This window comes from Dromaius novaehollandiae, chromosome 4, assembly GCF_036370855.1.
Source record: "Dromaius novaehollandiae isolate bDroNov1 chromosome 4, bDroNov1.hap1, whole genome shotgun sequence".
Taxonomy (NCBI): domain Eukaryota; kingdom Metazoa; phylum Chordata; class Aves; order Casuariiformes; family Dromaiidae; genus Dromaius; species Dromaius novaehollandiae.
Window position 1 is genome coordinate 73,691,781 of NC_088101.1, and position 16,927 is coordinate 73,708,707.

At 43.8% G+C, this 16,927-nt stretch overlaps 1 protein-coding gene across 1 annotated transcript; it reads right to left on the reverse strand.

Moving 5' to 3' along the window:
• Window positions 1-1,493: 1,493 nt before the first annotated feature.
• Window positions 1,494-3,525, reverse strand: DRD5 (dopamine receptor D5). Its single transcript, XM_026121898.2, has one exon. It carries the CDS (start codon window positions 3,523-3,525, stop codon window positions 2,074-2,076), a length of 1,452 nt encoding a protein of 483 aa, XP_025977683.2. The 3' UTR covers window positions 1,494-2,073.
• Window positions 3,526-16,927: the final 13,402 nt, after the last annotated feature.

Below are 16,927 nucleotides of genomic sequence, written 5' to 3' on the forward strand. Positions count from 1 at the left end.
CTAGATGTGTAGGTTGAATACGATTATTGGCAAGGGATTTCTGTTTTTCAAGCTTTCCTAAACCACAATCACAGTATACTTTTCTGAGAACAGCTGTTAAAAGGGCTATTAAATTGAGATTTGACATCAACAGGGAATGAAAATACTCAGACAGATTTCAACCTTAAACGACAAAGAGGCAATCAAGAATGTAATCCAAAACAACTACGTAGCCAATTAATGTCAAATACCACACACACAAAATATTGCTCGCAGACAAGCCCTGATCGCAGCAGACGCAACTGCAAAGGCATCTTGGCCACACGCCTCCCATGCCTCTTCCGCCCCGAGTCCCACCTGGAGACAAGGTGACCCTTTGCTGGCCAGCGTTAGGGGCTTGACTTCCAAAAAGGTTCGATTCGATCCTGAATGTACGGCTTGCGCGGTAGCGCCTGTTTACGCAACTTCCAGCGGAGAAGGCTGGCCGCTGGGACGCCTGCTCTTCCCCATATGCCACGTAGGCAGCTCCAGGACCCAGGCAGGGGGTCTGGGGGAGGCCCCAGCAGAGGTTGGCCAGAGCCAATGAGGCCCACTAGTGCCCCCAGGCCCTGGCAGGGAATCGGTCAGGACCGCCCCAGTTAGACTTAAATCTACTCAGCTCATGCCATGGGTACTTTTAAAAGGCAAACATATTCCAATTTTATTCAGAGGGAACCTCGCCCAAAGTCGAAATAAATATCGGTATTGGTTTTACTGCCTTTGATCATTTGTCTGGGAAATAATATCACTCCCAATTTCTGAGCTGAAAGCGTGCACACATTTTTAAATGATATATTCTATTTGATTTAAATGTTTCAATAGAAATGAAGTTTAAAATATGCTTTTACAACTTTTTAAAGCCTGCTTTAAAATGTTTTGTAGAATCTAAGCTGTCTGAATATATGTGGCATTTAAAAAAGTGTAGTTAATTTCCAGTAAAGAAAGGAAATATCTACATAAAGTACATCAACGGCATTTTCTCTTCTCTTGGTTTGAGCAAGTTCTCTAATGTATTGAGTCTACACCGGGAGCTACTAACTATGAACATCACTTTCAAAAGCAATTATTTTTAGAAACATTCAGCTTTTAATTCTATCAACAACTTTTTCTCATTAATAGTGTCTTTAAAAGCAAGTTCCTGTATAGAATTAAGTGAAGTTTTAATAACTTTTAAGTATGTGCGCTCGATATAGCTGCAAAGAGGAAACCACAAATAGTGATAGCATCAATTATACTAAGAAGAGAAAAATAGGCATAAATCTAGCTGTAGGTAGAGCCATATAAAAAAGCTCATTAAAGTCAATCACTCCTCTGAGCCTTGCTTTTATCCCCCAATTTTTTTTCTATATGGACTATTTTGCTTTTAAAATAATAGGGTTTAGTAGTTAGTCATTCTAACCATTCAAACAAACATGTTAAAGTTTGAGTACTTGTAAACCTTTCAGGGTGATAAATGAAAGATAATAACCCCTTGATCAATGTAACTTTTATTTATTCAGTTGTGGGAACATGGCAAGGATATTGTAGGCAACAAAACTGCCTAGGAGAACATAAACTGTTTCACATAAACTGTTTTGGCAGAAACACGCATTTAAATAATCATCCAAATCACCACCTCGCTACTCCTATCTTAAAAAAAAAAGAGAGAGAGAACCCATAAAATCTGAACAAATGAACAGCCTAGGAGAATTTTTTTGTTTAATGTCTATGACAGCTTCAATCTCTGTCCCTGTTTTTAAGAGTCATAACACTTAGCACTAATAATGGCACCTTTCATTTGCAAACATGTTATGAACATCAACTGATTGTAATCAAACCACAATATCTCTCCATAGCTAATCAATGAGATCTCCTAGTCTGGGGAAGTGCTGAATTAAGTTTGTTCTAGCAGCTCTCTGTATGACAGTGTCTAAATCCTGCAAAGTGCTACACGTACAAGGAAGTTGAGCACGAAGTGACTGACTGAACTATAGCATAAAATCAAGCAGGTTTTTCCATTCAGTGCTAATATTTTGTTGTGCAATCCAAGAACATTTGACCAGGACAGGATGCAATTTAATGTAAACCATTTGAAGTGAAAGGTGTTATTTTGCCTAGTGAAATCTCCCCCTCGCAGTCCAGCTCGCACACAGAGTCAGTGGCAATCTCATGGCCAGGGGAGATCTGGGACATCCTATCAAAAGGGTCCTCACGATTTTCCTCACAATCAACCACATTTGGGATCATGTTGACATAAGCAGTCACTATTTCCTTATGGAAAAGGGTGTCCTGGTTGTAAGAGATAAGCTCGTTGCTTATATTAACAGTCTCCACTGGAGTACTAGAGCAAAACTGGCTGCATCCCAGGAGGTTGGAGAAGACCTTCCTAAAGTCAGCATTGAAGGCATAGATGATGGGGTTGAGAGAGGAGTTGGCCCAACCAAACCAGACGAAGATATTAAAGGTGGTCTCACTGACGCAGGGAAGGCCAGCATGGGGGTCGCTGGGGGGGCTCTCGCAGAAGGGAACCATGCAGTTCAAGATAAAGAACGGCAGCCAGCAGCAGACAAAGACTCCCATGATGACAGAGAGAGTCTTCAACACCTTGGTCTCTTTCCTGATGGAGGACTTGAGGCTGGTGTGATGGTGGCAGTCAATGTGGTTGCTCCGGCAGCTCTGTGCATGCTCAGCTGCCCTCTCCAGGGACGAGATCCGACGAATCTGCACCTGGGCAATGCGGTAGATCCGAGTGTAGGTAACTATCATGATAGCCACTGGGATATAAAAACTGATGAGGGAGGAAGAAATAGCGTAAGTCCTGTTGAGGCTGGAGTCACAGCTCTCCGATGGTCCAGCAAGCGTATCATTGCTGCCAGAGGTCCCATCAGAGGGGCTCATTGCCACTAATGCCACCCATGTGGTGCTCATGTCTTCTGCCCAGGTGGTGACAGCACCCACTGCTGCCCAGTCAGACCCACCTCCAATATCCCCAGCAGCAGCAACATCCCCACCTTTGTGCCAGTTGAGCTGGACGGGGATAAAAGAGATGAGCACAGACAGAGCCCACGCCACGCTGATCATCACCAGAGCCAACCTTTGGGTCATCTTCCTCTCATATCGGAAAGGGCTGGAAATAGCCCAGTACCTGTCCACACTAATCACACAGAGGTTCAGGATGGAGGCCGTGGAGCACATGATATCGAAGGCCACCCAGACGTTGCAGAAAGCCCCGAAGGGCCAGTACCCGGCCACTTCGGCCACTGCTTTCCAGGGCATCACTAGCAGAGCCACCAGCAGGTCCGAGACGGCCAGGGACACGATGAAGATGTTGGTGACCTTGGTCCTCAGGTGCCGGTAGCGGACGATGGCCGCGCACACCAGCACGTTGCCGAAGAGCGTCCAGAGGATGAGCAGGGCCAGCAGGCTGCCCGCCGCCACCTGCGCCGCCCCGGGGGCGCCCGCCGGCCCCCGCGCCCCGCCGGGGGGCCCCGCCGCCGGCGGCAGCAGGCTGGGGCCGCCCCGCGCCATGGCTGGCGGCTCCCGGCGGCTCCCGGCGGCGGGGCGGCGGCGGCGGCCGGGGCGCGACGAGCAGCCAGCGCCGCCCCGCCGCCCGGCCCCATGGGGCCGCCGCCCCCCCGCCCCGCCGCCACCCCTGCCCGCCGCCCCGCCGCCGCCCGCGCCCCGCGCCGCGCCGCGCCGCTCAGCGCGCCCCGCCGCTCAGCGCCCCCGCTCCGCGGCTCTGCGCGCCCCGCCGCCCGGGCCCCGCGCCCCCGGCTCTGCGCGCCCACCTGCTCGGGGTCCCAGCTCCGCGGCTCTGCGCGCCCCGCCGCCCGGGCCCCGCGCCCCCGGCTCTGCGCGCCCACCTGCTCGGGGTCCCCGCTCCGCGGCTCTGCGCGCCCCGCCGCCCGGGCCCCGCGCCCCCGGCTCTGCGCGCCCCGCTGCTCGGGGTCCCAGCTCCGCGGCTCAGCGCGCCCCCCAGCCGCTCGCGCTCCGCGGCTCAGCGCGCCCCTCGCTCAGACGCCGCGGCTCTGCGCGCCCCGCGCCTCGCGGTTGCCGTCCGGCGGCCCCTGCTCCGTCCCCGCTCCGCGTCCCCGGCTCCGCGGCTCAGCGCGCCCCGCGGCGCGGCGTGGCGGCGCCGCCCGCCCGCCCGCGCCCGCCGAGCGCGCTCCGGGGAGCCCACGGGGGGGTCCCGCCGCGCCGCGGCCCCCGCAGCGCCCCTCTCCTCCGCGCCCGAAACTGCCCCGTTTCGTGGTGATTTCGGCGATTTTCGTAGCGGTCCCAAGCAGGCGGCCGTGCGCGGCGGGGAGGGCGCCCGTCGGGGGGACCCCCCGTCGCCCCCGCCCCGGTAACCTGAGTCTTCGGGGCCGCGCGGGGAGGGTGCGCCGAGAGCGGGCTTTCCGCGCCCGGCGGGGCGGGAGCCGCTCCGCTTCTCGCCGCGGAATTAATGAGCCCGAAAGTTGCGGCGGGGGGAGCGGAGCCGGGTGGTGTCTTCAGGGGAGGAAGCGGCGCCGAGACCGCGGTTCGCTCCCGAGGGTCCGGGGACGTCTGCGGAGCCGAGACCTGGTCCGGCCAAGAAACGCGGCAGGCGAAAGCCGCCCCTCTCCCTGTTTCGGCTCATCTGTGGGGTGAATCAGGCTCCTCGGCAGGGCTCTAGCACTGCTAGAAAAATGCACTTGCGACCCAGCGGTACAGGTGTGAACGCTGTGCTGTTGGACTCGCTGTGCACTCATAGCATGCCTGTGTTTTAAAGATGAAGGCTTAGTGATTTTTATTCAAACTATTACAGGTTTCGTTTTTCCAAATCCTGTCTATTTTTAAAACCACTGATAGAAATCAAGCCTGTCCTTGGTTCAGCAACTTGTTTTGGCACTAGAAAGGCTGAGGAAGCCCCTCTTGAGGAGCCCTCCAGCTCCTTCTCTAGGCAGAGAAGGACAAGACTTACTATACCCTAATGTATCTGAAGTGACACAAAGCGTAAGTTTTAGAGTTACTGAGTACAGAGTCAACAAAATAAAATCTGCAGCCTTTTAGGCAATTTCCTAAAATTCTCACAAGAAAAACTAGAATATCACTCCAGGTCATGCTTAAGAAATTGGCACTACTCTTGCACATTTAAACAGATTTATATTTAATATCAGAAGGGGAATTTAGCTTTTGTCAGTGCTGACTTCTAAACAGCGTGACTAAAATAGTGATGCTGAGGCAATGTGTTGTTGCACAAACTCTGCTTTCTTAAGTAATGCCTCCTACAATTTATATAAGTGAAGGACCAAATTCTGCCAGTACTCATGCACATGCTTGTTGAATCCGCTGGTCCAGAAATGTGGACGTTTCGTGTAAAAATAGCAATGACCTGATTTGCTTCTTTAGCTTATATGCGTTGCTTCAACAATGTAGAGGTGTGTATATACAGGCAAATGCACTGACACGAATTAGGTGTATGACATGATATATATATGCATACATTTAGTATGCAGTCGGTATGCATTATTTATTTAAACAAACATATGTGTAGGTATGCATAATAATAATGATGATGACAATGATAGTAGCCTAAAAATAACATAGCCATGCCCTCAACTCAACAGCACCAGTACATGGACTGGTGCTTGGTATAAATCATCACTGGCTTTTTAAGCTAAGCTGTGAATTGCGGCAGTGGCGGTGCAGGCATACATTATATTTTGCCAGCTGCTGTCTGTATGGTGATGTCGGGCATGAGGAGGCACATATGGCTGGGGGAGGCATCTTAACCTATTGAAACAAAAATTGTCTGAGTTCATTTGTCAGAGATCCAAAGGATGAAATTTTACTATGCCCTTTCTGTGTTACTGTCTGTAATAGATTGGCCCAAAGGCGAGAGGAGTTTCCAAAATATCGAATTTAATGGCTAAGTTTTGCATTTGGATGTGTCTGACTCCTGTGTAACTCGTTCTTCAAAGAAATAGTATAATCTCTCACCTATTTCATGTTTAGCAAATGGTCTTGAGTCTGAGCTGGGGTCAACTGAAGTTTTTCCCTGTAGATACTTATGGAAAGAGACCTCTTACTGAGCCGAGGGAAGTTTTATCAGCCAAAGATGCAGCTGTACATGTAGGAGCACTGAAGGTACAGGCTCGAATGTTGATCCAGCGTTCTGCGCACTCTCAAAACTTTCTTTCAAGTAGCAGGAATTTACTAGGAGTTCAGGAATATTTTCAGTGGTGGTAGAAAAAAATACTGGTTTGTGACGTGGTGGCGTGTGAGATCAAAAACACCAAGCTAATATAAGAGACTGCAGTGAGTTGATAAGCCATGAAGCAGCAGTGAGAAATGGGAGCAACCGCTTGGCTGCAGCACTTCCAAGCAGATCATTCCTAGCAGCACCAGGCTAGAGCAGCTACTGTGTGATGGTACTTCATGGTATGTTATAATATTGCACCCATCACCATCAACATTTTCTGAGCCTGGGATAAAAACCATTAACATTTATAGGTTATTGGTAGCTTGCATGTAAGTCTCATTTTAAGAACACTCCATTAAAGTCACAGCTGTCACTTGCTTAGCAATTTAGGCGAGGTTTGTTTCAACCTGCAGTCATCTTTGTAAGACATTTTTGCTTTTCCTTCAGAGCATTGTCTCACTTTTCCTTTTTTTATTCATCTGTTAAAACTGCACTTCCCTCGCACAGCTGGCAGATTGGAAGTAATGGAATTTAACTATTATTGCAAAGGTTGTGAGGGAAAAAATCTTTGCATGATTCCTGATTCTGGAAATGTATGTTTTATTAGCTCTCTTACTCTTCATTGCAACATGGCCTGCTTCCATTTGAAAACACATACCCACTGTTCTGTAGAAATATATTTATTTAAAAATAGATGAAACTCAATAATTCACCCATTCTAGAATCTAAGAGATACTCAATGTGAAGAGATAAAAAATAAGTAACGCCAAAAGGAAGTTAAAATATATAGAAACCAATATATGGCTGAGGTTTAGGCTGCAAAACCATCCTGCCAAAAATCTCTCGTTAAAGTTAGGCTCTAAAACAGGAAAGAAGAGGTAGTGAAAGGTAGCTGGTTGCCAGTGTGCATTAGACCTCTGAACCCAATTTAGCAAAGTAGCTGGGCATGTTCTTAAGTTTAGATGTATGGTCAAGTCGAGCTATATTTAGTAGCACTGTTGAACGTATGTTTAAGCTCCATCAGTTTCGCTTACTGCAGCTGAAATGCTTTCCTGCACAGGGATAGACAAAGGCACATGTGTATATATAGAAACATGAAAACACCGAGGAAAGAAGGAAGAGGAGAGAACTGGTATTATCAATCTATTCAGTACAAGTGAAAAATCCTTTCAGACTAGGTCTGGTTCTGCTGCTCGTGTTTCAAATAATAATAAAAAAACTATTGGAAAATGGCAGAAAAGAGTTACAGGAATAATTTGCCTGGGAAATGCGGTCTTCTTTCAGGGACAGACTTTGGAAGCTCAGGTGTCCTAGCAGAGCAGAGCAGAGGACACCGGTGGGTTCGAAGCTGACTCTGGAACAGCTGGGAATGTCCTACAGAGGGAAAAGTTTCCTGACAGTAGGTGACTTTTTAATCTTTCAGGAAAGGTGATGGAAACAGCAGCGGCAAGAAACTGAATCTATAAGGAATCAGGCCATAGATAAGGTGCAGGTTTTTAACACTGAGCATAATTAATGACTGAAACATTTGATTTAGGGTTGTAATAGATTGCCATCATTTAAAGTCTTAAATTCAATGTTCAATGCATTCTTAAAGTATGTGCCTTAGCTCACCCACCAGGTCTGTCTTGATTGAGACATTACCAAACAATATTCAAAATGCTGTGAGAAAAGTAATTTTAGATGATTAAAGTTATTCCTTCTGGCCTTAAGGATCTATTTACGTTTTTCTTGACTTAGGACTCCTATAAATAGTGTTAATTAACAGCACAATAAAATGAATGAACAATCCTCCTGATATCTAATTTTTTTCTAATTCTGTAATGAGCAAGATATGTCTCCTACCAAAAGTTGCTGATCTCTCTGTGGATGAAATCATGAAGGAACTGATCTAACCAGAAAAGATTCCCACAAATTTTCTTCTTCTTATTATTATTCAAACAGAGCCTGTCTTAACTTAAACCAATGATAAAAGATGACAGATGAATGACAGTCAAAACCAAAAGCAAGAGAAGTATCATTTTCATAAATATATAATTTCCCAGTAGACTGTCTTAGTTCATTTTGTGACTTTTGTCTTATGAAATATTATCTTGTATTTTTGAATATTCATATTGATATACTACAAAACTAGTATCAGTATTTTTCATGGGTTAAAGTAGGTGCAGATAAGACAATAAACTCACATGATGAAAAACTACTAGAAATTAGTGAGATTTTGAAGCAAGATAAGGAGAAAAAGAGTATTAAAAAAACTTTTATACAATGGTACTTTTGGGGCATAGTATTTGTATTCTGTGTGCACACGTGCGTGGCCACATCCCAGGTGAACATCTGTCCTGAGATAATTATCAAGACAAAAAAAGTTATTTTAATTTTGTAGAGTTGAACATTCCAAGATTTTTACATTGCCTTTTATCAACTATATTACCAGACTGCCAGTGAAAATCAGGTTGGCTTAATTCCCGAAGAAGTCAATGTAATTTTGTCTCTGGCTTCAATGGAGTAAAAACTTTACCATATGGAGTAATTTGAAAATAAATTTCTTTTAAACTTCCTGATTTCTCAGTTTATTAACAGGATCTATCAATATTAAATTGAATGTGTAAATTATAGGATGTTTCAGCTGATTTTTTTTTTATTGAAACACCTGCAACCTATGTCACTTCTCTTAGTATTTTTACCCTGTTCATTAACTTAATATGAGATTGTCTTCCACAAAATAAGTAGTAAAGCCAAGTCCTTAATGGGTAATATGGAAGCAAACAAACAATAATTTCTGTAGTGAAGATGGCCCTGTTCTGAAGACTTGACTTTTAAACTTGCTAGAAATAGGGACCTTGGAAGACTAAGAACAGTCACTCCGTGTATGCTTACTTTTGTCCTTCTCTTCTGAGCCATAAAACCAGGGCAAAGACACTTGTGTTTCCCCCTTTTTCCCCTTGGTGTCAGTGAAAATAGCACCTTTGGGGAGATCAGGACTGTCCAGCTGGCCCCGACTGGGCTGGTAACATGGAAACACATGCAGAAACACGAGCGGCCATTGGCCTGAGCAGAAGTGGACATTTCATCTCCTGCTCTGCCGAAATTGCACTCAGAGTGGTCAATCTTCAACCCTCCGGCAGCCACTTGATCTGGCAGCACAGAGGAGACAAAAAGCTTCCTTAGGGGCCAGATCACCCTAGTCGGGGAGGATTTGGGGGTAGGGGGGAGACAGCAGCATGGTCTCAGCCTCTCAAGGAACACAGACAACACCTCAGAGGGTTGGATGAATAACCTGTCACTGGTCTTTCTTCCTCCAAAAAGGCAGCAGTTGGATAGAAAGGAACAGGATGAGGAAGCAGGACCCCAAAATCTCAGCTACTTCACTGTCACCGGGGGATACTACAATCCGGAAGACTACAATCAAGCTGATTTTACAAGTGTCTCAACAGTCAGAATTGATAGAGTAGATCTGTACTTTTTAAGGGTCATATAGAATCAGGATTAGATTTTGTATTTCATGATTCACTTTGGAGAAGGATTCCTGTTTCAAATTTTAAACAGCTAGTCTCAAGAATGAGCAACTTCGTCACATTGAGATAAACATCAGTAAATTACTGTTTGTTCTTAGTTCTGCTTTTCGTTCGCCTGCAGTATGACATACAATAAAATGTTTTTTTATGGAATCAACAGGTTTCATTCATCTTCATTCAAACAGCAGAGTATCAGCCACAGAGTTTAGAAAGTTCTTTCTTAAATATCTATTATTATAATCCTAATGACTGTCAGTGCTGTTACAGAATGCAGAAAAAGTAGCGATGAAGATGTCAGCCTGCCAACAGAAGGCAGTGGTGTTGACAGAGGAAAATGACCATCCCTGAGATAGCAATAGCTATTTATTCTGAATTCTGAATGCCAGTCTGCATGCTGAGCACAGGCATTTCACCCTGTAGTGTGGCTAGCTTTGCCAGCCTATTGGTGTCTCCTTATCCAACATGCGTAAGGAGAGTCTAAGCAGAAATATGCCCTCTATGCTGGGCACCCAGCACCACCTCCAGCGCCTTTAGGACTCCTGTTCTTCTAGTTGACATGCTGCAGATCCAAGGAGAGAACATGGAGGACAGAATGCATATGGTCCAATAATTCAAGGGAAATGCCCCAAATTGTTCAGCAACTGCGGAGGGTTGGAACCATGTGCAGCCACGTGACAAAAATCAGCAGCGATAAGGGCCCGCGTATGAAAAGGGAGGAAGAGATGAGACCTTGGCAGCCTCATACGGAGCAGCCCCAGAACGTGATCAGTCTGGGCAAAGCCGTCAGTCCAGGGTCATTCAGCTTGCTCAGGAACAGCATGGCTCTGCGCTATGCTCAGGTCTGCTTAAAAGTCCCAATGGATACTTCCTGGAAGCCAGATGTTTGCTCCAGCGATCCCTGTGTTGGCAAAACAACAATTGAACCCAGTGAGTTTTTATTTTTGCAAGCGCGGTCAATCAGAAGACTCCTACATATATGTTAACTTTCAAGATATGTTAAAAGATTATTTTTGCCCTGGGCATTCAGCAGAGGTAACTGTGCTTGAGCCAGTCTTCATCAAAAGTAAAACGTGTACTGGTCTGAGAAAAAGAATAGTTGCTTTAGGGATTAGTTGGTTCTCAGATTGTCAGGGCAGAGAATGAAACCAAGGACAGAAATTATCAATGGAAATATTGTCCAGCTGCATTCATCAAAGAAAATGTTGCAGATCAAATTATCTGATATTTGTGATTGTTTATGGCACACAAGCCATACCAATTGCAGTAATTACCTACAGTAATGATACCCAGCTCTGAATCTGAATTGCAATTTAGAATAATTTGCAACTATTTATTGTTATTGGCCTGGCCCTTCTAGTTAAAAATAACTAGCTAAAGCAGTTCCTTTTAGTACTATGGACAGAGATTTATGACCCAAGGAAGGACAGGTTACTTTATTTTAGCTCTAACACTATCCAGACATAAAAGATAATTATGAGAATTATAGGTGCACAAAGGAAGTTTAACATTCATTGCTGCTTTGACAGCATGATGCAAAGGTATGTGCCATAGTGTCTTTCCTTGAGTCATTTCATCTATCGACTATGCCCCACTACCTTATTTTCTCTCGGTGCCAGATCCCCATCTAGCGGCGTGCAGCCTGGCTTGCTTGCATCAGCCCTCACCTGAACCTGATAACCGCATGCTGCAGCTTTATGCCATACTTAAGCGCACAGCTGATGTTAAATGCTGGAGTCGTCATCTTTTTTTGATGTACTGGAGTTTCAGTTCCTGACTCTTGCCTACAGGAAAGGTTTTCCAAAATAATGAGCAAAGAAAAGAAAAGTAGAGGTTCAGAGAGAGGAAAGAAAGACAGGCTGATGCTTGGAAAAGGACCAAAGAATGTTTTTGAAAATATGCTAGAATATTACCATGTGTTCAAATTTTTCTTGGTAATGAAGTTATTTGATTCAGTAGGCTGTAGTGGATGCTGCCACATGGGGAGCACGGCTGGCTGTGGGAGTGCTCCTCCGACCGCAGAGAGGAGCCACGGAATATGGAGGGAATATGGAGGGAATATGCCGTAGGCAACTGCAAGTTCTGTGTCAAATCTCGGGCAGATTAGTATTATGGGACATAATGACACCTCCTAATAGAAAAACAAGGACCCTAACCAATGACTATTGAGGTTAACATGAAATTACCCACTAAAATAGATAGAAGTCAATCAGAAATTAGTATTTGTGTTAAAATCTTGAAGTTTGGAGATCTTTTTAATCCCATGGCTTTCAGGTGCAACTTGAGGAGTGTACATGTGTTTATGATAATACTTTGCATGAGATATGGTCTGTGGTGTCCTCAGACTTGTTTCTTCAGGATGCAGAAATGAATCATGTAAGGGTATTTGTACATCACTACGTGCAGACACTCACCTCTTCATTCAGCCTGTGTCCTGCCGACTGTCAGCTCACATAGAGATAAAATAGCATCCAGGTAGCATCCATTATTTTTGCTAGGCTGCTCACTGACCTGTCTTGTTAAAAGTACGACAGGGGTGTCACAGGCTTACACATGAGTAAACAAGTGTTAACTGTTAAAGTGAAAACACTGTTTATGTATCCGCAGTCTAATAGTGTCCAGAAACCTCACCTTAGAAAAAGCTCTGATGAACTTCTTTTTTTAAAAGCCTTTCTCGCTTCATTCTTGCAAATGTGATTTCTAAGTATTTCTTAATCTCATTAAGTAATAAACTAAACTACAATTCTTATTGGCTATACAAAACATTGTTGTCAAATTTACCAATAAATTATCTTGGTCACGTTATTATTACAACTTAAATTTGCACTTTATTTTCAATGAGAAACATCTCTAGCAAACAACAAAGTTTACAACCTAACAAAACTACTCTACCTTTAATTTTCTTTTTAACCAATAGATCTGTTCATTATGATCTTTCCAAGCAAGAGGACAATTTGTGTTCATCGACAGGCCTACAGGGCAATTCACTTTCATCAAGCAAATTTCTTAGGCCTGAATTTTCCTTCTTTTCTTTTCTGCTAAATTTCAACATCTGTTAGGAGTAAACATTTCAGAGCTGCCTGGACATAATCCAGCTTTTGGTCAGAGCTTGTGTTTGCCTTAGCGCAGCAGCGAGCCAGCACTAACGCAAGGTAGCTCTCGGGTATGGAGCTGCGCTCACATGGGCGCCCGAACGCGGGGTGTGAGCACGCGGGAGGAGGATACCCGAGCAGGACAGAAAGCAGAGCCCTCCCGGTGTCTTACCACGCCGAGTACGGAGGAGCTACCAAAGCGGTCAGCTGCCAGTGCTGAGGTGGATGGATGCCACCCAGACAGGACAATATCATATGTTGTGTCGGAAAAGATCATTGTGTGACGGTGTTGGTCATGGGCGAGATGAAATGTTATTGTGTTCTGCGGGAGGTAAGGTGCAGGGCCAACCATGCCGCTAGCTAACTAGGTACTCAGCCAAAAATCACCCACTGAATCTGGCTCATGTCTCGCATAAGTGGTTGATAATTATTTTCCCCATGTCCCCACCATCAGGAGCAGACATGATTATGTGCATAACTGAAGAACAGGTTTCAAAACTCCCTCAAGCTCTCTGAAAGCATCTCCTAAAATAACAAATAGGAAGGTGATAGCCAAAACCACGGGAATGATGCTATGCAGCATGTTGCAGACTTTCATTCCCTGAGTTTAAGAGGAATGAGCAACTGAAGCCCATGATACAGAGAAGCCACCTTATTCAGAAGGCACTCAAACACATATCAAATTGCTGACCTGGAAAAGGGACTGTGTAAAGTTACAGACAAAATGTTCTTTACATTTTACTTTTAGGAGTGTAAAAACTCCAAGGCCTTTAATGCCTGAAGTCTGTTAGTGTTCTTTCACCCTCTTTCTTAAAACTTCCTCCTGAAAAAGGACATTTTAGCAAATCCATGAGAGCCCTCAAATCTTGGAAACTCTACCGTATAAGACTCTCTATACATATCTGAATGATAGATTTGAGTTCTTTGAACACCAGACAAAAGAATCAGAAGAAAAAATATAATTTAATACAGAATACTGCCATCTTTTCCATGAACCACAAAATAATCCCCTTTGTTTAACAATGTTAAGATTAACAATGCTAAGTTGCAAATAAGTGTTTCTATATTAACTTGTAATCCTGCTGCAGCTATATGACCTGACATATCCCTGGTTGAGGATTTTTTAACTGTTTACCCAGTCATTCCTGAGACATTTGGTAATGTTTCACAGTGTTCCAGTGGTTACTAATACTTATTTAACACTGCTGTACTAGCCTGGGAAACGTAAGAACCATTCATTTTCTTTGATAGCAACAACATTTCTTCAAATGGATGCTGTGGGACACAGCTTTTTCTCTGTATGCTACACACTTCCCATTAACAGGAGTTACATTTGCTCTGAGGGGAGAATATAACCCTGGGTCACCGTATTTCTGGTTGCTTTCAACCATATTTACAGCTACATGTCGAAATAGTGGGTGAGCGCGTATGAGAAAAAGACTGATTGCTGTTTATAATGTTTACTATATCTAAATTGGACTAATTTCACCTCCTTATATAAATTTCTAAAGTACTCTCTCTCTGTGCTACAGGAATAATATGAGGATAACCTAGGGGTATACTAGAAGGAGAACTTTTTGTGCACTAGAAGGAAATCTTATTAACTTCAGTGAAAAATATAGGTATGTTGTGGGAACTAGGAATTTGTTATTTATTCAGCCTGCCAAAATCCTGGAAATTAGGTACTTAAACCCACACAATTCACTTAAGGCAGTCTCATCTACTTACTTTCTGGGACTGTCAGATCCTGTTATCACCTGTGTCTATGTACTTCTTCCTGCCTATCCCAAAATTTTATGGGATGCAGCTTCAATTAGCTATGCATATTTATGTCCAAGGCAAGCCTCTAAAGCTCTGTCCTCTGCATCAGGACTCCTAGTTTTTAGGAGAAACCCGAAAACTCTAAAGGCAATGGGACCCCAACATTACGGTACCTTCACTGCCTACTTTTTATGGTATTTCTATGTTAAGAGCATTCAGCCAGGAAATGGGGGAAGTGTATTTTAAATTCTGCTCAGCTTGAGAGGGTTTGAGCTCAGATTCCCTTCTGTCTAGGGATGTCGTTCCTGCTCCTGGGGGGTTTGGGGATTTTTTTATATTTTTGGTCTAGTTGCAGTTACACATTTGAACAAGCCAAGTCTGGAGCCCTGGCTCTGCACTGCTGTCTGTCCTGCCCCACAAGCCTCACGTGCCTGGTTGCACAGGCTTCTCTGCACCAGCTGAAGGGATGGAGATGGCCTTCATTCAGAAATGTTTGCAGCCTGCAGGTTTCCACGTTTGATGGGGATGTGTAATTCCTCCTCCAGAGCAGCACAGTAACCAGTGCGCTGTGAAAGGCTCCCCTGCTGCACCAGGAGCCCCTGCTTGGGAAGGAGCCAGCAGATCAGATCCTGAAGGGCTTCTTACAGGCTGCTCAGTGGAAGAGACGCTCACCTTTTTTAAATGAACTGGTTGTCCACAGAGAGAGATTAAATTCCCTACTCAGTGGAAAGAAGCATGTGCTTAAATTACTTGGATAATTTCTCCCCCTGCTGCTCTTTGGAGGTGTCTATCTCTCTGCACTGGTCCTGTCCACTAAACCTGTAGTCTAGGGACTCCAAGCTGGCCATATGACACAGGAAGGTTTGTAAAATGATCACAAAATAATTTAAAAACAAACAAATTCACAGTCAATGCTCCCGGGCATTCCAAGAAAGCAGGAGGAGATTAAAGTAATTCATGATTACTCAGAGCTCAGCCTTGTTTTATTTGGTTGTGAATGAAGACTACTGAGCAGCACTGGATCAGATGCTCACTGGATCTATTTTAAGTGATAAAAAAAGGGAATTTAAAGTTCCTGGCTTGGAAAAATCTATGGTCATGCAAGTTTTGACTATTCAGATAAATGCTTGAGGACTGTGGGAATTGTATTTCCATCTTAGCAACCTCTATTTTTATATATATATATACATATATATATATATGTATATATATCAGTTTAAAAGATACATAAACATATTATTGAATAAATAAAATGATTTAGGGAGGAAGTGAAAAAGTGGGGGAGTCTGACAGAAGGATATGATGAACTTCAGAGAATAGCTTTCTGATTAAGATTATGCAGCAAAAATACAGACAATTTTACAAACCAAGGGCACTTCAGAATTAACTTAAAAAATTCCCTTTAAAACATCTCCTTTTCAGTAACAATAAATTGGTCTCAAAGACATTCACTAAAGATCTCAAATTTGACAAACTGTCCTCTAGTGGCACCTCAGAAACCTAATGACAAACAGCAGTCAGACTTCCCCCTGGGCGAGCCAGCTCTCTGGCCTCCTGCCACATGCTTGAGTGCATACCCAGGCACAAATAGGGTCACTTGAAAAACTCCCTTAAGAGAGTTGGTGTCAAAATCCATATGGTATTCTTTTTTATGCCTAAAATATTTTTTAAAAACCCTGTGGTTTATAAGGATTGTGGATATATGCTAGAGAAAAACCAAAAGAGAAGTTGCAAGTCAGATATGTGAGAAAGCTCAGCTTTAGCATCGATCAGAGAACTAGAGGTCACACTACATTAAACAACTTGATGATTGTTTCTGGTTAAAAAATCTACATTTCATAGAAGTCTTTCTAAAAACTTCAGAATTTCATGACTAGTCATTGTTTCAAGAGCAGTTATATTAAGATCTGATTCCCTAAGATATTTTGTATTTGGACAAAACAATATTCTGAGGACACATCCTGTCATGAAAGGCTCTTACACATCTCAGAACAAAATCTGTTATCCATTTCCCTGAAATAGAGCCATTTAAGTCAATAGGGTTTCATTAGTTCAGCTCAGAACAGAATTTGCATGTTAGCATGTTTACAGCATTTGCTCACTTCCAAAATGATTCTTTAATTCACTTTCCTGAGTAAACTTCAATTTTAACACCTGAAATCAATTTAATATTGTGGGCAAATGAAATTATTGAGAAAAAAGTAATATTGAGAAACAGGGCTAAGTAGTTGTAGATGAACTGTAGCTAAATAATGATGATATTTATTTCCAAAATCTTCCAAATGTGTGATAAGTGTTTGTAACAGCGCATATGGATTGGTTTTTTTTCCCCTAGGGATTAACTAGTTCTGCTTCACTTGAAGACAAATGCTGGGAATCAGCTACAGAGCATCCATTCTAGC